This window comes from Cydia fagiglandana, chromosome 10, assembly GCF_963556715.1.
Source record: "Cydia fagiglandana chromosome 10, ilCydFagi1.1, whole genome shotgun sequence".
Classification (NCBI taxonomy): domain Eukaryota; kingdom Metazoa; phylum Arthropoda; class Insecta; order Lepidoptera; family Tortricidae; genus Cydia; species Cydia fagiglandana.
In genome coordinates, this window is record NC_085941.1 from 2,358,568 (window position 1) to 2,382,487 (window position 23,920).

The window sequence follows — 23,920 nt, forward strand, 5'->3', positions numbered from 1 at the left end:
TTATTCAATAAAAAATATAGGACCTCGGGTCTCAAACTATCTCCATAATTTTATCTAAATTGGTTCAGCGGTTTAAGCGTGAAGAGGTAACAGACACACTTTTGCATTTATAATAGTACTAATATTTATATGGCTATGTTCGTTTTTTTAGCATTAGAAAGAAGGTAAGCGATAAAAAACGTCCACAGCCCAAAGTTACGCCTCATTTCAAAAGAATTAAACCCAAAAACACCAGGCAGAAATATATTGATGGGTACATTAAGTATATGGACTAGGTAGGAACTGTATCCTAAAAATATATGTGCCACCTGTCATGCTTAACGGAGCTCTCTTAGACAGAGTACAGAGTTTCAAGTACCTAGGGCATATTGTTACTGCGGACCTCAAGGATGATGTGGATATGGAGCGGGAGCGGAGGGCGTTGTGCGTAAGGGCGAACATGTTGGCTCGCAGGTTTGCTCGTTGTAGTAGTGACGTGAAGATAACGCTTTTCAAAGCGTACTGCACGTCGCTGTACACGTGTGGCCTGTGGGCGGACTACACGCAAAGAGCGTACAACGCGCTCCGCGTCCAGTACAATAACGCATTCAGGGCGGTGTTGGGGCTGCCCCGCTACTGTAGCGCTTCGGGCATGTTCGCGGGGCCCACACGGCCTGTTTCCACGCCATCATGCGCGTGCGCGCAGCTGCGGTGGTGCGGCGCGTGCGGGCCAGCGCCAACACTGTCCTGGCGATGATCGCAGATCGGCTTGACTGTCCTTATATTGTGCACTGTTGCAACAGGCATGTAAGGACAGGTGTAGGTTAGTTTTGTATGTATTGTTGTGTTTTTGTGTATATATTGTATATCATTATTCTTTAATGTGATTTGTAAATTTTTAAATTTTATTGTTAATTTTAGTAGCTTATATTTAAATGTAATGTTATTAATGTTGTGTAATCAAAATCGGTATCCGATTTCTTTGCACACTGCGCCTTAGCCAAGGAAATTTTCTCTCTTAATTGGATATTCTGCAATTATATGAACGGTCGATATGAAATTCGTTACTCAAGTAGGTACAATGTATAAAGTTATAAGCCGACAAGATATTGTAGTAATTAAAATGTGGCAACATCGTAGTGCCGTCCCGTTTTCTTAGATTGATTTGAAAGGGACGACACTACGATGTTGCCACTTTTTAATTTCTACAATTTCTTGTTGGTCTATAAGCGGGTGTGCGAATAAAAAACAACAGCTAAGTAAAGTGGTATCCAGACGGGACTGATCAAATCGGTTGATTTTATCAGAAATGAAATTGGCGTCAATCTCTAATTTTAGATTTATGGTGATATTAGAGCCCTCTACATTGAAAAAATCCAGAAATGGTATCCAGACTGGCCTCACAAATTGGTATTCTTGCATCTGCACTTCATTTTATCGGTAATATCGGTCATTATCGGCGGTTGAATTCGGCGAGCCAAATTGGTATTTGCATCCGCACTTCGATCCTGATTCGATCGGGCAATTGAATCAGATTGGCGAAAAATTTACTAATCTGGATACGCCTTAAGGGACTTCGAAATGATTTCGAAAAATATGTATGAAAACTTCTTGCTCAAGTTTCTTTTTGTATTATTTTACGTCTTCAATTATACAAATACAGTATATTATAGCGTCGCCTAGTACCCATAGTACAACTTTTGCTTAGTTTGGGGCTAGGTTGACCTGTGTAAAGGCCAGTACACAATGGGCCAGCGTGGGCCAGTCTGGGGGACGCATTTATGCGTTAGAGGGAGCAAGTGATATTGCTACCTCATTCTACCGCATGGCAGCGTCCCTTGGCCTGGCCGGCGCTGGCCCATTGTGTACAGGGGCCTTTAGATGTTCCCTAATATTTATTTATTTAATATATTTTTGATAAAAAGCCGTAACAGACTACCGCACCATACCGCGACTTTACGTACCGATAGTCGTAAGGTGGTCGCCGTACGTGCGTTAAGAGCCCCCTCCAGACTATGCGCGTGAATCGCGGGCGAAGCCGCGAACGCGAGTGTGGAGTCCAGAACGCAGACCTGCGAAATCGACTCCACACTCGCGTTCGCGGCTTCGCCCGCGATTCACGCGCATAGTCTGGAGGGGGCTAAGGATGTAGCTATAATTTGGAGCGTGAAAGAGATATTTTAACCGCACCATCAAGGTCGTGGCGCGGTGCGGTAGTCTGTTACGGCTTTAATGCCGGCTACATACGTAACGATAAAACTGTGCAGTCCGATTGTCCGATTGTCGATTATCGTAACGATTTGTCATACACACGGTTCGATTTATCTGCACAGTCGGACTGCACAGTTTTATCGCAACGATTTATCGTTACGTATGTAGCCGGCATAAGACTTACCGTCCTCTTCAGACGCTTGCATTTATGTACAAGATTTGAAGCGCGCCGTTTAGCTTCTGCCATTTTTTGTAATAGAGTTGAAGTGGAATTACGGTTCTGCAAACGATTTCGTAATATTCGACAAGATTTACATCTTGGGTACTGTTGATTTCTTTCGTAAGTATCATCACCAATAATCACACCTTTACAAAATCTGAAAATTGATGTAATTATATATTAGATAAATTCGTTTTTATCTTTTATTATTCTCCTGTACCATTGTTTATGTATAAATAGTGCTTTAATCTACAGGTACCTACATAATAAGGGTTCTTAAAATACACATAAAAGTCGAGTTTTAATAGGATAGGTTCAAGAATTAAGACCTATTTAATGTACCGTTACATACAATATTTTTAATGACAAAAATGTTAAATAAAATCAAAGTTATTAGGCTTACGAGTTATCCTTTTATTTTAAATACAACTGTTACATTATGGTATATATATTCATAAGACGACTGCAAACAGTTGTATTATCGCCTACACCCATAGTACAAGCTTTGGGCACAAAACAGATAGGAACAGAAGTCAATCACATGTATGTACTTTACTTTTCATACCTACGCTCGGCGGTCGCTCTAGGGTTGCGAACTATGGCATGCACAAAAACTATCGTGGTAGTGGCACTCGTATCTATCGTATCGTATCTCGAATCTAGTTGTTTGATTTATTGTTGAGGATAAAACGGGAAGAATGGAAATATAAATTAATAATAACATTAAAAACTCAAATAGGTATTTTAATTTTAATGTCATTGTTATATTACAAATTTGTCACAGAAAATATCTTGCGATGATTTCGAGATTGGCGAAATGCACGATTATTATATTTTAAATTATAATAAATTCGCATTCTCATGTACAATGTAATAAATTCGCATTTGCATTCTCTCTGAAACCACTGGTAGCTTAAAAAACGACAATTCACCGATTAATATTGAATTTAAACAACCGTCCACTGTACAGTTATAATAACTTTTTTTTTGTTTCTCCATTATTGCACAAAAAAGTTCACAGACGCGTGTCTCAAGCGGATGGCACTCGCGCTCACAGTGGTCCTAACCGGTCCGAGATATCGTGTCCGTGAGCAGTGTCAATGTGTGCGTTGCTCGAGCGCGGTTTGTATGTAGGTTGATTTCTGTACCTATCTGTTTTGTGCTTTGGGGCTAGGTTCCTCGTATTCGAAATGAAAAGTAGAGTGTTTAACTCGGGTGAATGGCATCATTTTAGCCTCGGACTATACTCTCACTGCGTTCATCCCTTGGTTAACAATCTACCAAAACTTACTTATTGTCGTCAATCTGAGTACCAACGCACAAAGGCCATCTTTCAACCGATTTTAAGTAATCGTAGGTGTTGTCATATGAATTAATTTTCTCCTTTAGTGGCAATTGTTCATTATTGGGAAAAATTACCTGCAATTAAATAGCAATTATGTTTCGTAACAAATTCAAATCATGCCAACCGAATTTTATTGTTACATTAATAAACACTTACAGTGACAGTTAGATCATCGTTTAAACGTATATGATGTTTAATCTTCTGAGTTTTTGGATCCATTCGCATAAATTCCAGCCCATTAGGATTTTCTGCATGTAGCCAAAAAGGCGGCAACAACGAAAATGCCCGAAACTTACTTTTAAAATTCTCTATTGGATTAATTGTTACATTAGTATCCTGATATTGACTAAACAATGGTTCCGCAAAGTCCTGTTGTATCATTTCATAATCCATTAAATTATTAGAATCATTTTGATCTTCTGATAATTCCTGTTGCTCGGCATTGATTTGTTGTTGCTGCTCGTCCTTAGGTTGATTGGGGTATGGTTCGAAAGATTCCTCTATGTGAATAGTATTGGCTTGGAGTTCATGTTCGGGAATGGGAATAAACTGATGCTCAATCGTGGGCACAGCTTCTTCCTTAAGCGTTTTTCTTTGTGTAGGAATATATTTGAGCTCTCCTTTAATAGTTAACTTTTCGTACAAATTTATATTTTCTTCTTTAAAATGAAGATGGCAAATATAATCATTTGCTTTTAATGCAATTCCTAACGACTTTTTCCAACTTTCTAACCGTGCCGGAGTCTGAGAATTAATAGAAAAATGAAGAATTGTTGAAGTGAAATTGTGAATTTTATAAGAAAAATATAAAAATCACAATATAATATTTTATTAAATAACTAGCGACCGGCTTCGCACTATAGTTCGTTTTTTTTAGCATTAGAAATTAGGTAAACAATCTTGATGTGTCTTTTAATTGAAAAACACATTTTAAAAATAAGTTACGGCAAATATGTAACAATTATGAATCTAATACGATCATTTATATTCTTCTGCTTTCATCAGTAATAGTTTTTGAATTTTAAAAAGCGTTTTTCAATTAAAAGACATGTCAAAATCGCTTACCTTCTTGCAAGTTCTTTCTAATGCTAAAAAAAACGAACTATAGTCAACAAATTATATACGTAAACCTTCCTCAAGAATCACTCTATTGATACATGAAAATCGAACTGAAACCGTCCAGTAGTTTGTTTATCGCAAAGATACATTCAAACCCACGAACAGACAGTCGCGGCGGGGGACTTTGTTTTATAAGGTGTAGTGAAAATTACATACTTACCGTTGGTTGGAAAAAAGATACGGAATTCGTAACATTTTTCTGTTTTTTCCTCTTACGCCCACTTTGGCAACTGTTTACGATGAAAACTTTTCCCATTTTTACTATAGAAAATATATCCTATAGCGGTGGATTTGCCCTAAAGCCCCACATTCACACTCCTACCTTGTAGGCCGCCTCGTAGTCCACGTCGTTGGGTAGGATTGTGTATGGGGGTTGCGGACTACGAGTCGTCCTACCGTTTAGCCGTTTGTAGGACGGCTCGTAGTCCGCAACCCCCATACACAATCCCATACATAAGCCCAGGCCCGAGGTGGCTAGATAACAGAGGTGGCAGTCTATATGATGCGTACTGAGACAGGGGCGGCTAGTTTTACTGCACAAGGAAATCCTAAATTAAATAAATCACTTTATGAAAATTTTTAATAAAATTTCAAAAAACTGACAGCGCACTTCACTCAGTCAATAAGGTCTAAATTCATGTTAGTTCCCGGTGCTACCTACTAGCGCCACCGGAGAGATTTCGAACTATTCTTTATACTGACAGCTGGACACTTTTACAACCGTCTTATCATAAAAGATAGCTCTCCTTTACTTCTACACTCCATAATCACTAGGCTTAAATAAAACCCAATATTTCTAAAATAGAATTCGGTTAGATTAAAGTAATTTTACAAAGATTAATTCGATTCCATCTTCAGCGTCAGATTATTGAAACTTAGGTATAAGCTAAGCCATCTTTCAACAGCTTTAGCGTACTTAGCTCTGGTTTTACCTACTTCTCGTCCAGTTAACTGAAAATAAACCGTGATTAACGCGAAATAAAGTATACTTTTCAAAAAGGGGCATAAGCAGTCGATTTTAACGTCGAAAGGTGTGAATCACCTGCAAATGCGAATCCTTACCTCAAACTCAGCCACTTCACGGGGTTTTTTCATCGTCTAAATTTACCGACGGCCGGAGGGATCGAGTTTTTTCTTTTACCTGCTCGTGTATTTTTAATACCTCTGCAAAGTTTATCGCACGTCACGTCGTCATTTTACAGCTTATAATATAACCCTTTAAAAGCAACTTTGTCGCTCTCCCCACAGGGAGTTAGTCGCCAACGCAATTACTCTTGGCGCCTCGACCCCCTTTGCTCCGGGGTAAAGGCTACCTTCTAAATACTAGTTAACTTACAGAAACGCGTATCGTCTTTCTGTTTAATATTGAAGTTGAACTTTATCTCGATCAGAACTAGGGGACTATTGCATTTGTATTATTGAAAAAGATACATGTTGTTTGTAGTGTGCCTTCAGGCGACTGCTGTGCACGTCTGATCCGGATCATTGGACAGAAAACATGATCAAATGATCACCAATATCAAAGAGAATTTGAAATAGAGGAACATTGTCTAAGTAAATTATATAGTCAGTAAATGTACTGCCATCTTTCGATACAAATGATTAACACTTTTAGAACGCCATTACTTTGATCCTTATTTTTTCACCGATATGTGTTAAATTTGTTAAATGTCAAAAAGTATCGCCATCTATTCGAGAGTAGGCCAAAGGTATGGCGCGATCGCTCGAAAAGAGATGGCCTATCTATCGTATTGACCATATTCCTCTAGTCTAAATTCTCTTTGTCAGTATCAACACATATATCTACATGTTTTGTTTCTCACATTAACAAGTCATCGGAGCGTAAATGTGCCTTTTCACGTTGGCTCTTTTTGGAGATAATATGCTAAATAAAAACCTCATTAACAAAGGCATTATTTCGCCGCGTATGGAAATTGAATTGCTATTAAACTTAAAGGTGTCGTGCTGGTGTCACAAAATCGATTACGTGCAACCGAGTGCTACTAAAAGTTTCCTGTTCGCGGCAAATTTGGTCCGAACTCTATTACGGTAAATTTTTACGTGAAATATGACAAATTTTAGGGAGGCGCCGCTTGGTAATAGAGTGCTGTATCGTTGGCGGTTCTTTTATTGGACGGGGAATGGCGGTGTCGTTTGACACGACCATTATTAATAATTATACCTGGGTTACGTAAAGTTGCCGTCATTTTGTCGTTGTTATTTAAAAATAAATCGTATTATACTTCCCTACTTAGTTACTTAGGTATGTCATATACCCCAATATAGACCCTTTAGGTACACCAGCATCAGGAGTGTTATTAATGCGCACTTGTGATTTTCTGACACCATGCGACGAAATTTCATTTCTTTTCTCCCATCACAAAGAACATTTAGGTATTTGTCATTCCCTTGGCTTGTATTTCTCACTTAATTTGGGACAAGACATTTTAAAACACGCTGACTTAATAAGTCACACGAAGAATCTTCATTCTTCCCCGCGTTTACTTTTAACGGTAAACGCACGAGTTCTTTATTCGTTGTCACATGTGCCATATTACCAGTATCATTCCTTTTCACTCCATAAAGTTAAGTGACAAAGCTTACTGTAACTGTTTTACTAGGGTCTCTATTGTTTCCCATAAAGTTATAAGTCATAATGTATTGTTTGTCCACATTTTCGTTAGTTATAATTTGGTTTTTCTTTGAAACTCGTAACTTTTCGGGATTGCCATAAAACAAAACTAACCTATCTATAGGAGATTACCTTACGAAAATCCTGAAAATCTGAAAATAATCTGATTAATCTGACAATCATTACATTACGACTTTCATTGAATAATTTTACGGTTTAGACTCACTTGTTTTTAGTCACTCGGTCTAAACCGTAAAATTATTCACTGTTACTATGTCTCACAATTCGATTACGCCTTTCAATAATTATGTCAAACAAAGGGATCCGGTTTTCTACTTCTTCTACAGTAACTTTTTCATTTTTCATTTTCATTGTTTAATTGTCGATTCAAGCTGCAATGTCGGGTTCATGGGGTTCGATGGGAGAGCATTGTTCCCATTGTTTTAGGTCATAGTTAATTGCATTTCCTTCCCACCTTTTTTCAGTTTCTTTGTTTGCATTCTGTGACAGATCGTTCATTATGTAACGGATTTATAGCTGTTGCTTGTTCCAATATAGTTAGTTTGCTAAATAAGGCTGGTAGCTTTATATGGAGTTTCTAGAGCAGCCATAAATATACAGGTGGTCCAGCGGCAGATTCCGATTTCAAAATGTGATAAATAAAAAACTAAAACTACTTATAAATGGAAGATTCTTATGGATTTCTATTTTGGAAAATGATGTCATTTTCGATGTCGATGTCGATTTCTAAATGTCGATCTTCGCTCTGTACGCAGTCCTCCTAACTTTACCGCATCTTCCGAAATTAATGCATAACTTATGCCTTGCGGTAGGTATAAGTGACAATCTTTGGTAAGATACGTCTCAATAGCATATATGCACGCTGCTCTGCTGGCCAACGACCCATTGTTAATTTGTTACTGACTTAGAGCATTCAATAACCGGAGACGCCTTTAAGAGAGGGGTAACCCTCTGCCGATAACCTTGCACAATTGTTCATACTTTTGTATGGACTGACGTTTATTATTTGACGTACCCCTCCCCCGCAAAAATTGGCCGGCTGTTTTGCACAGAAAATGACAGACAAGGTCTCTCCAGTTACTAAATGCTCTAACGTTACTGATCAATCCTCAACACACAACTAAAACACCCTACCGTCACCCACTCGCATTTCGCGTTCCAAAATTATTTGAATTCGAACATTTGTCGCTGGACATTTCAGTAGTGACCGATTGATCAATTGACCATGTTATTTGCAGCTGATACCTAGAAATCCTAGAATTCGTGAGTTTGTTTGCACGTATTCTGAATCCAGTAGGACCAGTAGGTATACAGCAGCCGTCCATTAAAATGATTAAAAGCTGCTGAAGTGCGGGGAGCTGATGCATAATTCGGTTAGCAAAATTAAAATTTTAATGTTAGCATTATTCTTACCTAACACAAATGATTTCTGTGAGCACTCGTGACTTAATGTTATAAATTGTGCTATAAACCTGGCATAGAATCTGCAAGTCCTATTGTTATCTTTATTATTTTCTATTGTTATTACAATTGCACACTAAATAAAGTCGATGTTTCAATGGTCACATTTCTAAACCTATCAATGCGGTAGGGTTGTCTCTCCTAAAATACATATTTGAAACGTACGCGTAAGGCGCGGCACTAACGGCAACTGTGTTCGGTAACTGAAAATGGAGAGAATAATTGCGTAGAATTGCACGTGATATTTAGGTACTACAGCACACAGGCTACTGTGACATAACTAAATATTGACTACTAAGTACTACTAAACTATAACAGTAGTGTCAATGTAAGAAATGTAAGAATTATAAAATATTGCATTAAAACATTTTGATGGAGTAGAAAAGTGAAACCGCTTGGTATAAACCTCCTGATACCGATGTCTGTGCAACATGGTAACCATATTGAGATTGATTCAGAAGGGCTCAAAGCTGATACCGCTTTTCGTTTCCAACACAAATATCTTACTTACTTACAAATATGTTACTCATAACATAAGATATTTGAGTCGACCAGTGTAAAGTACAACTAAAGATTAATCGACCTCTAACAAGATAAATGTTTCTTTTCCGACAACTCTAGCACGATTTCTTTAATTTCTGAACTTTCTGATTGGAATCTCACACAAATGTAAATAGATTAGGTACGCGTAAATTGCGGTTACGGTAAGGCAGCCTTGTCACCGTTTGTTATACTCGTTAGCTGACCTTATTGGGCCCAAGTGTCAAACTGCCTTGTTACGTAGGCTGTTTGCATTTCGCTAGGGTTGTCAAATCATTGGCAACACTAGGCTGGGAGGTGAGGTAGTTTTTCAAAGTTCGTGTATTTTCACACATGTTCGTACATTTTTTTTCTTTTTGTTTAGTTTGCGCGTCTCTTCGTTCTATTCCTGACAAATGTCACGGATAATCCAAATTTCGAAGTCTCATAAATAGTGACCCTAAAATTAGCATACCTAATATAATATTGACACAGCCAAAGCATTTCGCCGAGTGGAATATCTGAGTACTAATGTGCCCGGACGGTTGATTGATCCCATTTAGTTCATCAGTTTAATGAAAGTTAGTCAAGGGTATGCTCCCACAAGGTTTCCGTAGTTAACTGGGGTTGTTTCCTAACTTTCCTAATGTTAGGTACATTTTAGTTGCTGGGCCATCAAGATTTAGTCACAGTATTTGTAATTGATTCCATGATTTCAAAGAGACTGTCCTGAATTCGTCGGGAACGCTTCTCGAAGACATCTGGGCCGGATGATAAAATATTGTTTGAAACGGTTTCACAGGTCGCTTAGTTTCATTGTCATGCTGTCAGGTTCTGATGATGAGATCCTGGTCAACTTCTTATTATATGCATAGTTGCACACCTTGTGATTAGTGCATTTTCTCTTGGAAAGTAGAATTACTGACGAACACCAAAAATGCCATTTTGTTATTGGTGGAATTTATTGATAAAAATTATATCTTTAACAAAAGTGGATTCCTTATAAGCTTCTTCTTCTTCTTCAACCTAGCGTTTTCCCGGCCTAGCGCCAGGGTCCGCTTTCTTGCTTAGTCTTCTCCACTTTGCCCGGTCTTCGGCATCCTCAAGTGTGAGATTGTTCTCTTCCTTGCAAGTCATAAGCACCTATTTAAAAAGGACTATCAGCTAGAAACTTTTCACCAACTCCTCCTAAGCACATATTTACTCGTAAAAAGGACTTTTTGTCGGAAACTTTTCACCTTGCCTAAGTTTATTATTGTCCGTCACTTCGCGATCCTCCTACAGTTTCCCGCTGCGCTGTAAACTTTTGTAATTGGATTCCAATTAGTTTCAAATGTCAACAGGCAATTGTTTCGTCCAATTGTCTGTTGCTGGAGGGTATACTACAGGGTGATTAACAAGGCTATGCTGAAATTAACAATATGGCTTTGCTGGGTGTATTATGATAAGTACTGATAAGTGGGTGTAAATTATCTTACGTTAGTCCCTGGAATAAAATGTTTTAAAATGGAAGACCTGACCTGCATGAGTTGCGTTCTCGCGCGCGCTTCCATACATCTAGCACGACTTTAAGTATGAAGTCTCACGCGAGAACGCAATTCATGATAGCCTGTCTGGTTAAATTATAAATATATTTTTTGTTGTTTCGTGGAAAGGGAGGAGGGATGCCTTTGCTCAGCAGTGGGACACCTAGGCTCATATAAATAAATAATATTTTTCTATCTGTTTTCAAACCAGATTCTGATGTCTTCAGGAATATTCATCTTCTTATTTATCGGCTCTTGTCGGTGTAGTTCAAAGTGAGCCCTGCGATCCCATCCTACCTTTTTAATATTTTGTACTGTCAGCAAAGTTATCCGGTATGCAGGATATGAACACCTGCATAAAAACTAGATTTTCTAAATTTATTACTATTATTTATGTAAGTATATGATTTTCATGTGTTTGTCATTTACATCAGACATACGTTATGAAAGATTCAACCATACAGAAATAACATATTCAATACTCCATCTCATCTCATCTGCCCATCTCACTATACATTTTGCAAGATGACTTGCTTGCACAACTATGCCTAGTGCTGCTCTTAGCAATGTTTACTTTTAATTTGTATTCCAATATACATTCGCTTTGCACAAATAGGTCGCAAGTCGCAACTATGTCAGTGATTTTATTGTGATTGTATCCATTTACTATTTCTGTAAGACTGAAAATACTCTCTTTGCTTTTACTGACCATTTGTAGCGACTCGACATTGTTTTAACTCATTCCGGCGAGAGCACTTGATTCTTGAAGCAATTACTTTAAATAATGATGCTACATATTGCATTGCAGTACAAGAAATATACTTTTCTAGTCATCATCATCATCTCAGCCCATATACGTCCCACTGCTGGGCACAGGCCTCCTCTCGAGCGCGAGAGGGCTTTGGCTATAGTCCCCACGCTAGCCCAATGCGGATTGGGGACTTCACATACACCTTTGAATTTCTTCGCAGATGTATGCAGGTTTCCTCACGATGTTTTCCTTCACCGAAAAGCGACTGGTAAATATCAAATGTTATTTCGTACATAAGTTCCGAAAAACTCATTGGTACGAGCCGGGGTTTGAACCCGCGACCTCCGGATTGCAAGTCGCACGCTCTTACCGCTAGGCCACCAGCGCTTATCTAGTGTATCTAATAATTAGGGAAATGAGTATGACTATGTATTTGACTGTATTCGAAATAAATTATTTTACGCATGCATGAAATAAAGCACTAGAAGAATAGAGAAACATAGACAGCAGTTATATTTACATTTAGACACTGAGCACCCAAACAGCAGGTGATGATGCAAACGGCATCATAAACGATAAGATCAGAGAGTTTTGATGTTTCTAAGATAATGTTTTAACTAAATAAATATGTGCATGCTCTCGCTCCAGTATCGCTGCACAGTTGTTTAGTTCATTATTCAACTTTATGCATGAGGTAAAGTTGTGGGAAAGATACAACATTGATGTTGGCATCCTTGGAACTCTCTCTACAGTCTCAACTTAGCTGTTGGAACTTGTCTTAGCCATGTTTAACTTCAATGCTGTTGGTACGACTATATTATGACTTTGAAATGTGAATAAAGACTTAAGAACAGAATACCAAATACGCTTACTAACTTCGAATTGCGTAAACTAAAATGTCACCTTCACATTCGCATCACCTTTGACTTATTTCACTTATTTGAGACGGTGACGTCTGTACCAAATATTTTTGTTATTCGTTATTCCCGAAGACTTCAGTGTTTTCCTTTGTCAATACTGTTGCAATAAAATAATAAAATTAAAAATAAATCAGACTTGGTTCATTTTCAAATTGAACTCCAGAAGTAAATAAAGAAAGTATAAACATTGCGAGATATTTGAGGTACGTTTTCTGAGTTTTCTGACATGTTTATTTACATAATCATATAATGCTGATGTGGGAAATTTTGCTGTTTAAGCCAGCGTTGTTGTTGTATAAATAAACCTGAAATAGATTGGCTGCTATTAAACTACTTAGCAACTAAACCCGTGTCCGTCCGGTGTCAATATAAGTGATTTAGATTGCGGGTACACAATACGCTATTAAAATAAAATAAAAACATTCTTAATCGTTTAGTAAAGATAATAAAGGTTACATATAATATAGTCCTTGAGTGGTAGAGTTGGTTATTTTGTATGACAATTGTCGTAGCAAAAAATCCACGGCCGACGTGCCCACATTGCGCTCAGGTTAATTACCGTAATTATGCTACGAATAGTGTGGCAGTTGTCAACAATGTCTGGGCCAAAAGAACATTAGAACAAGCGTTTATCGCGCTATTTTAGGATAAAAGATTAATTTTAGATGATCTTTGTTTCTCAAATAATGTCACCGAACTTAGGCATACCTATGTACCTAAAGAACAATCCTCTACAGAGCCCAAAAGAGGATCATTTTGCGTATCACACGACCACCATCTACGTTAAGGGGTCATCCATTAATTACATCACACGTTTAGGGGGAGGGAGGGGGTCAAGAAAATGTGACATATTGTGACATGGGGGAGGGGGGAGACACAAACTTTGTGACGTCACTTTAACTTCATCAGTAACCGAAAATTTATTTAAATTATTTTATTCCCAGTACATTTAAATAACAAGTTTTTAAAACGATAATCGTTTTTATTCGTTTAATTTTCTTTCCTAAGCAGTTTTAGGTTATAAAATTACTAATATTTATATCGTCAAAAATATTTTGAAAAAATATTAATATTACTTAGGTACTTACTTAATTCGATTTGGCGATTTCGTAGAAAAAACTGTGACGTCACACTAGGGGGGAAGGGTTTGCCAAATGTGACCAAGTGTGACAAGGAGGGGGGGGGGGAGGGGTCAAAAAACCTGGAAATTCGTGTGACGTAATTAATGGATGACCCCTAAGGGCGCAGATTACCAGTTCGCCGGACAATATTAGCCTGTCGGTTGTTCGGAGCTGTCAACTTTTGCGTTTAACTGACAGGCTGATATCGTCCGGTGAACTGGTAATCTGTGAGCCCCTTTAGTAAAAACCTTTCATTTTCACTGTTTTCACCACCATTTTCAGGGCTTTTTTTCTTAAAAGTCATGGCCACTGCTGACAACTCCGTTTTTACCTGCACATTTTAGTTGTCTAAAGGTAGATCTTATACTTAAACATAATATTGCATATTGTATTATATTTTTACCAAAAAATCTTTCAGAATAATGATAGGAAAGCTGTGGCATATTAAAATACACAAGTATCATTATAATCTCGGAGCAGACGAAACGAAGCCCGCACTTTACATTCATCAAACCATGCGTTGTCGATTGTAATTGCGTGTGAACATGTTTAAAACCAAAAGGATGTAAGTCACTATAACTCTCATATGAATATAGAATGTTTTACCAATTTAACGTGTCTCGGGTTACACTCGCACAGTGTTTCGTCTAGAACAAGCTAGGTGGACAAAAGTCGTTATCAAATTATCTCTAATGAGTCATTAGATATGATAAACAACATGTTGAAACCCCCAAACCCATTAATAGATTATGTCTAACTTTCTAATTTTATGAGCCATAGGGTGCAGAAGTCAGCTAATGAGGTAAGTGCAATTGCACAATTTAATCAGTTGCAATTTTGTGATGCGTTCAACGACATCTCTTACAAGTAAAACGTTATTTTATGAAAAGGTTTGGTAATAGATCTTATAACTGAAGGTAAGCACTTTATATTTTTCATAAAAACATGTTCATATCAGAATGCTCGTATAGAGCAATAAATATGCACTTAAAAACGTGGTGATTTTTTCTTCATTTTAGAACTTTGATAGACTAGCAAATACTTGACACCGCTTGACACCGGTCTAGATTTTTGATATTATTTACTTGCATAATTCTATTTTATGATGGTGTATATTTCATTTTGCATAAATTTGCATAACATTTTTTTTTCATTTTTTTTGCAGAACACGTTTTCTCTATTTTAAGGAAGGGGTTTTTGAAGAATGGACAAATAAGGGGAAAAACGACGAAAATTTCCACCTTTATCAGTTTATATTGGTAAAATATGAGTTACGAGATTTCAAAGAAGAGTCTGAGAGACGGTTAAAAAATATTTTAACCAGTTATTCATCAAAACTGAATACCAAGTGGAATAGTGCGTCAAGATTTAAAGAAGCAATTTGTGGAAAAGTTTAAAAGTGGTATGGATGGCCAAAATATAGAATTACGAGTGTACATAACTAGACCAAGTGCATCAACGTCGTCTGAAAATGTTAATCCTGCAGGAAGACCCAAATTAAACTTCAAAAGTTCCCCTTTTGAAACGGAAAAAACGCTGAGTTAAAGATCTGGTACAATTACGTACCTATATTTTAACTGCTGCCGAAATCCCGATTGATTCGTGATCGACAGAAAATAGAACACGGCAAAAATGTTAAAAAATATTAGAGAAAGTCCACTTAAGCCAACGTAGTCTTGTTCTTATGACAGCAGTAGGTACTTCAATGAATTCTAGGCAGCTAAGTGTTACTGAGGCATTAGCATATTATATTGAGTCAAAATCGACAAATACAAACTTACAAGCAGACTAAAATGTGGTCAATGAAGGGTGATTATCATAAATATTCATCATATCATTATTTGCCCAATGCAAAAGGTACAAGCGTGTTATATCCTTCAGAAGAACTTTAAAAAACTTACGCAAAACAATTATTATTCTGATATAATACATGAGTTAGAACAGATTATAAGTTATTAATAATTAACAGATTAATTATTAATAATAAGTTAAGTTTTAATTAATTTTCTATATTACATTTTTATTTTTTTTGTATATTTTAAAGTAAATACTATGAAAATAATGTATCTAATGAACTGTAAAATTTTGTTTATTATTGTGTTAATAATTTATTTGCAAAAAAATATATAATTAATTTAAATATATATTTTATTTTTATTTTTTTGCTTTTTTTCATGGTATTTTAAAATTTTTAGTAAATTATATTTAATTAAGCAATACTAACCATAATACTACCCAAAAACACAAAAAAATAATTTTGTCCACCTAGCTTGTTCTAGACGAAACACTGTGACTCGTCTGGCTTATGGGACGTGATCTGAAATGCATACGCATGAATTACTGATGAAATTGAGGCTCGCACACCAAAGAGAATTTAGCAACAGGTCAAATAAAGGCTTGGTTGGTCCCAATTAAATGCTAGCTACGGCTTCACATAATAACTAGGCTTATTTTGTAAACTACCTCGTCGTGGCCTCGTCCTTAAATACACTATATTCCAGGAAAACATATTTCCGTTATAAAATAGCTACGCTAACTGACATGTTTGAAATATCTGTTTTAATGCTTTAAAGATCTGCATTTAATTAGAAATGATTGCACTCAATTAAATTAAAGTAGGTAGATATCTAATATCATAGTCTATGAGTCCGAACCGTTTTCTACTCTAGTTATATACTAACAAGCATCTAACAAGGACGTAAATAAAGAACGATTTTTTTAAAGCTCGATGCCTATTGAAGTCCAACATAATAAAATCGAAATTGAGCATAATAATGTAGAAGTCTAATAAGATCGGAAAAATACGCATTACATTCGAGACCAATATTTTCTTCCCAGTAAAGCAAACAAAGCCATTCTACGCCCCGAGATGAATATTTTTCGACGTGCATCCGTACAATGGCTCGGCACAATGTTGCAGGAATTTCGCCATTCACTAAAAACTTCTATTGTTTTGCCTACAGACTAAAGACTGGTAGAATATGCATGGCTTTGGAGGCTTAAACTCTCAAATGTGGAAATTTAATAATCCATTATGTTAATTCGGTCGGAAGGACCCGAAATGCAAATGCAAAACTGGTGTTAGAATTTTAAAATAGGCTTATTTGGACATGTTACAGTGAAACTGTGTGCTGGAAGAACGTATGAACATAGACAAGGAGGTTAAATGCAGACAATTTTTTAATTAAAACACGTGACATACTAAATCTTTGGAAGATTGTATTCTTATTAAATAAACCCAGGAGATGACTTCTTAAAACAATATTTACAACAACGTTTTAACCCAAAGTATTGCAGGCATTGATAGAAATAATTGATAAATAAGGTGTGTGTTGAGCAAACCCTGCATGTCGAATTCTCTTCCTTTTATTTATATTTCCATTCCATGAATTGATTTACTAGGAAGACGTACGCAAAAACATATTCCAAGAATCGTCTCGAGACCCACAAACTAACATTAAGACTAAAAAAAACTCTCCAGGCTGTTCTCTGCATGCTTATTAATTTACGCAAAGCTCGAGCCATTTGACGAATCCATTCAGTCCACGTTTCGATGCAAACTATATGTTACTTGGAACCTCTGTCATTATCTTTATAAGGATGGCATATGCAAGACTTATTATTAGGCTGAATCACATGCCTTCCAGACTAAATTTATGTATATCTGCGGCACAAACTTATGTGGGCGACAGTGCTATAAATCATATAATATTTACACACAGTGTTCTTGCATAATTCTCTAGCAATAGTCGTTATATAATTAAGCTCATTTCCCGGAGTTTAGCTGGAACTGTTGAGTAAGGAAGGCTATTTTATGACCTAAGGAGTTGTTTGCACGTTCCGTTTAATTATCCTCATATTTCGAGGAGGCCAGGAACTTTTTTAATTATTTAATGTAGGTACCTAATGAATGTGATATGAAACTTTAAGTGAACTAAGTCATAGTTTTTAAAACGGGAAACTTTATAGTCGATGTCTTCATATATAGCGAAAAGGGATGACTAACATTATTACCTACCCGTGAACAATATTGTGATATTTGCCATTGCCAAAATCTGGAGAAATATAAAAGCAAAAAGACAAGGGACGCCGTTATTTTTGGGGTACGACAAAATTAATTGCAGAAGTCTGATTGGATATTGCCTATAGGTTGCTATAGCAACAGTACGGAAATCCGTGATTTTAAAAACGAAGCAGCAAATTAAATAAAATTGTACAAATTGAAAAACTCGTTTCTTAACATTTAATTCTCCCGGAGGATTAAGCCACCAAAAGTATTATGATAACTAGTTATTTCACAGATTATTCCTGAGTTTCCTGACCTAAGTACTTAAAAATCTCGTGTTTTAGCATGGAAACTTGGTAAAACTTAGTTACGGCGTAGAATATGATTCTACTAACTAGCGCTACCTCGAAGACGCCTCGAGTAGTGTAGTAGTTTTCCACATTTAAAATGTATGCATTGTCTTATGTTCAATATCTTCCACAGGTATACGTGGCCCTCTTCAAGCCGCTCCGAGTCTCGCGGCGGCAGTTCCGACGGGTGCTCCGCTGCATGCGCAACGTGCGCCATCTCAAGTGCCACGAGCTATACGCACATGAGAAGGTCACCAAGGTGGACAGTCTCTCCCTAGTGCTGTCCGGCAAGTGAGTACATGTCATCTTCCGCTCCGGCGAGCTCAACTTATGCCACCTCAATCAAGTGCCACGACTGCCACGAGCTATACGCGCATGAGAAGGTCACCAAGGTGGACAGTCTCTCCCTCGTGCTGTCCGGCAAGTGAGTACACTCCCTTAGTAGGCTTGGCACAGGAGCGCCGCGACAGTATCCCTCAATATAACAGTCCCTCTCTAATTAAAGCAGTTAGAAAAGACGGGTAGTCTACGTCGCGGGCGAGATACTGTCGGGACGTCTAGTCTATGCTAAGGTCACAGACACTCGTCATCTTCAGCTCCGTCGCGCCGCTACACGAAACATCCTCCTTTTATATAACTAGGTCGTTCTTTGTTTAGGATGGTCTACTCTTTTGGTCAAAACTCCATAGTAAAGGAATATAAGAATATAAATAAGCCCATTGGGGACTGTAGTGGGCTTACGTTTGTACGGTCAATGGCGGTTGCCATTAGGGCATCGTTAGTTTATCTTTTTTCAACATTCTGCTTAAAATGGCCTAGTAGTAGTTAGCCTACTTAAGGTCAAATATTTCATACATTCTTAATGTTATTTAAAAAAAAATGAAATAATACTACACAAAACACGTGTATTTGAAGTTTTTACAACTTCACGAAATTCCCTGTATGTATTATATAAATATTTCCCCTAATATCTAAGGATTATCCTCTTGAGAGTATAATATATTGTATAATAAAAACACCCCAAGGGGTCCATAGCGTGACGAAAACTCGTAAAAATAAAAGACCAAAGTCCTGCCTTGTCGACGTCAAAGATATGTTAACACTCCTACACCTTACTCCTTTGTAATAAGGTTACATATGAGTACTTATTTTTGACGCCGACTGCACAGGGATCTTTATAGGTATTCAAGATAAACTGAACCATAATAATCTGGTAGGTTGAAACCCAATACGGGAAACGGATTAGGATAGGCACCTCTACTCTAGGCCAGTGGTTCTTAACCTTTTCAGTCCGGTCACCCCTATGACTAACTAGGGAACCTGATTTTACCCCTCCTCCCAATGGTAATAAAAATTAAAACGTGTACGTTTGTTGTATTGTTATATTAGGTTAGCTTATTACCCCCGTAAAATACCAGTTTTACCCCCACGGGGGTAATTACCCCTAGGTTAAGAACCACTACTCTAGGCATTGTACAGTCACCTGCAATAATAAGTTACTCTTCGAAGGCCGAAAAAATATGTGACACGCTCGTATGGCTCGACAAATAAGATCGTGTCAGATATTTTTGCGGCCTTCTTTGTGTAACATATTATTGCAGGTGACTGTACATCTCTAGGCCGCTCTTACCTCGGGTCGGTTTAAGAATCCTACAGATGAGGAATCACTAAACAAATATGTACACCCTCCTTTATATGTTGATGTGAAGTGTTTGGGTAAAAAATAGAAGTTAGAGTGAACTGGTATACTGACGTTAGTCTATAAGAACGATTCTAATTGAATGTTTCACCTTATTGAAACTGGAATCATCATGTCCACAGGATTGTGAGAGTTTTCAATGATCCGAACACAACAAAGCGTGTGATCATTCTGAACACCTGCGCCTCACTAACTTTTGTCTGAAAGCTGCTCACATTTGCAACGGTCCAGAACTCCAGACGCCATTACAGCAAATTCCCTAATCTAATCTGGGTTACGAGTGCCTACGACGTCATATGTTTCCTATTGACTTACTTTGTGGGATATAAGCAACTTTGTGGTTGGTTGTTCTAAGAAAATCTAAAAGGACAACAACGTTTTTAGAGAAATTGTATCCCGTTGTCGGCTGTTCATTTACCTACGGACGATTTCTATTTGCACCTCCTACGGCTATGCGTTACAGTCAGCAGTGAGCTAAGCGATGTATTCAAAACGATCTAAAACAACCTTATTATTAAGAGAGTAAGCGTGTGATAATTTGCAGAGTTAGACCAAGACAAGTCTGCAGTGATTTTGATAGCCCACGCAGTGCAAAGGTCAAAATTCTATGAAATTATGACGTATAAATAACACTTGCACTGCGTGGGCAACCAAAATCGCAGCAGACTTTTCTTGGTCTAACTCCCTATCACCGGGCGCTTACCTATTTCTGAATCTAACTTTTGTCTGAAAACGGAACACGTTAGGAACGGTCCAGACTTCTCCGGCATTACAGCTACTTCCTTAATCTAATCTAGGTTACGAATGCCTGTATGTGGCGCGAATAGCTTGCTTTAACGGTCACATGCTCACAGATTCACTGTGGCATATGTAAGCTTTGTGGTTTGTTGTTCTAAGAGAAAATAGATAGAGTCGACTCATTTACCCTATTGTCGGCACTTCTCTGAAGCAGTGATAACTTTCCTTAAAGAATAGGTGCCATTGTATTTTACTTTATAAGACAACCCAATGGAAAGTTTACCCTAACTTCCATTTCTTCCAAAAGTTCTTACATAGTTGCAGATTAGCATAAAATATTTGTGTTCGGACGTGGAGAGCAGGTATAAGATTTTTCGATAAACATCGTTCAATACCACTTTTGTAGCGAAAAATAAGATTGGCAAACTAAACTATTAGCTCCTGTCCTGTGCTAACGTAGTTTCTGTTCTACGGATAGGTATCTGTGTACAGTCAGCATCAAGTAAACCATCATGCCAAAGTAGCCAAATATATCGGAACACATCCTTTATTTTTTTAGTAATAAAGGTCTGTTATGATGTATTTGGCCCCTTTGATGTTTAATGACGACATTTTTTTTTGCTGACTGTACCACGAATCGCACAAAAATATACGGAACTCTCAAACCCCGTGGACCGGCCACAAAGTCCACAAACACCAGTGACAAAGAACTAATGCCCGCCCAAACGTCATTCAGTGTGAGCTGGCCGCACTGCAATTCCCTTTTGTGACTGCGTTAGAAATAGGGTTACTAGACTTACCACATCGGAATTTCTAATTTACGGGACAAGTGGAACACTAGGTTAAAATTCTAATGTACTTAACCCTCTAAGGGCATCTTGCACCTTCCCACTAACCCGGGGTTAACTCGTTAAACCGTTAAACTAGTCTCAAATTGTACTGGGAACCATGGTAACTCCAAAAATGATCATGGTGATAAATGATCGAAACTCAGGATAATGTTCTGTCCCAAATTGGACACCCTAAATTTCGGGACATCACTGAATTCAGAGGCTGATAATCGAAGCGTGCTAAAACAATCGGGACACCTAGTCACCCTAGTTAGAAATGTCACCGCAAATCGCCAGCGACCCAAATGGACAGCGACAAAAACGTTTAAAGGAAATTTCTAGATTTTAGTTCGCTTAATCTCTATAATGCTTTTAGTGGTGATTGCATTCAACATTCAACGCCGGCCGACTACTCACTGCTTTAAGGTCGACAAAATGCTTTTAACTGAAGGGTTTATCGTCGCGTCTTAGTTCTTTAATTGACCATTTACCCTTGTGTTGATTTTGAGTTTGACTGCTTTACAGAAAATATGCCATCACGGCATGCCTTTAGTTAGCTACCTATACTACCTGTCCTTTTTTCCGTTTTGTAAGTAGAAAAGTTATTTTCAAAAAATATTTCAACAGTTTTACATAACGTCGTATACTCACAAGAATTATATTCAAAGTTTTCTCTGAAGTTTTATGGTAAAAGAAAAGTAGGTACTTTGAATATTTCACGCACATGCCGAGAAAGTAAAGTTATAAACAAATGTGCAGGAGAGAGGATAACTCGCGGATATGATTACATTTTTTGAGGATATACCTACATCAAATTCCTTTGAACATGTAGTAGGTACGTAGGTAGGTTATGTAACTTATGTAGCATAATTTCTAAAATCAAATATCCTAAGTACGAAATTCCTAACGACAGAACATCGAAAATCAAAATGTCTAATGTAATTCCTAAAGTTGCGTGTCCTACTGATACACTTTTAATCGAACGATCTCATTTTCGAAGATCAATTATATTCGTTCTACAATACTTTTAAAGTCAATATGTATAGTGCTCAAAATAGCTACGTTCAAAAAGCCTAATGACAATATATTGACAGCTGAAATAGATGGCGCTTGACAACAGTTACCGCATAATATCCGGAGCTGTAGGTATAGTTCGTAGGTTCGTAACTGAGCCCGAGCTAATGCTATTGTCTATTGTTAAGTAAAACCGCTCGTGCCACGTGCCACCACCACCTGCATAAAAACCTGCGTACTTCGGTTACTGAGTGCCGGCGAATCGAACGCTACAGAACCAGTCTAAAATGTGTCATCGAGATGCGTAACAAAGGCGCGTTATCGGAGAGCGCAACTACACTGGTTTTTTGAGCGTTGGACTAGCCTGCGCTCAGGTGCCAAATAGAATAAGGATGACCCTTTTTTGCAGGTAAGTATTAGCATGTGCGGTTTTACTGAACAATAGACAATAGGATTAGCCGCCGGGCTCAGTTACGAATCTACGAACTATACAGCGCTTTCAACATAAAGACTGTCAAATTCGAAGCACGAAGTTGTTTTAAATTTGACGCATAAAATAGATGATTATTTGGATAAAATTAAATGTCTTTTTTTAACAACGTACATAAATATGCATTTCAAGTACAGCCAAGTAACGTTTCCGCGTATAATGTTCATCATCATCATCATTAGGCCTTGTGCATCTTTACAGATGATTTAAGCAGCATCTATGACTTATTAACTAGCGACAGCGTCGCTCGTGGCTATATAACCCGATCCTTGAACGGCACAGTCGCCCACATTTGTGACAAATAAAAGTGCATTGAGGATCCGCATCGAGGCGACCCTCATCGCGCATGTGTTTCATTGCCCGTTTTCGGGCCAAGTCTTGAAACCAGGACCTATCATGGGTTTCGCGACCTCTTAGAAGGCTGTTTCTCCACTCCACGCGGTTTAGAGCTAGGTCTTCCCATGAGTCGCAGTTGATGTTAAACGCAACCATGTCGCGCTTTGCGCAGTCCTTAAAGCGGAGTAATGGGCGTCCGACGTTGCGCTTGCCTATAGTAGAAGAGCCGGCCGTAAATTTTCTAACCGACTTGATACCACGATGAAATACACAATGGGAAACCATAAAAGTGATGCTAAGTCCGAATTCGATAGTCTGCCACGGCGGAACTTGCCGAAAGTACGAAAAAGAAGGCCACTTCCGGTGCGAAAAAAGGGGGCTGATTTAACCCATCTGATACCGAAATAATAATTATGGCAGCAGTTAGAAATTTACATGTAGACACATAAAAGCGAAGTCTGCCAGTATTTTTTTAGCCGGAAGTGCTTGGCAGACGCTCTCAAAGGTGGCCAACGGGACCCCTAATTTAACCCATCTGATACCTCCATGAAACCAATTCCAGTCGGTAGGTATGAACCCTCATGTCAGGAATATATAAGTCTGCCAAGGCTATTCCTGCCGAAACACAATGG

The 23,920-nt window shown here is 37.9% G+C and overlaps 2 protein-coding genes across 3 annotated transcripts in view; both read left to right on the top strand.

Annotated features, from left to right (window-relative positions):
* The window catches only part of LOC134668059 (kinesin-like protein KIF20B), a 430,310-nt gene that overhangs the window by 97,509 nt on the left and 308,881 nt on the right, over positions 1-23,920 (top strand). The gene's annotated exons all lie outside the window — the stretch shown is intronic.
* LOC134668110 (blood vessel epicardial substance-like) overlaps positions 1-23,920 on the top strand; it is a 90,927-nt gene that overhangs the window by 22,629 nt on the left and 44,378 nt on the right. For both annotated transcript variants that reach the window (XM_063525608.1, XM_063525609.1), the window contains exons 2-3: positions 18,315-18,431; positions 18,565-18,605. In XM_063525608.1, the coding sequence (XP_063381678.1) occupies positions 18,315-18,431; positions 18,565-18,605 (158 nt within the window). The remainder of the gene's footprint in view (positions 1-18,314; positions 18,432-18,564; positions 18,606-23,920) is intronic.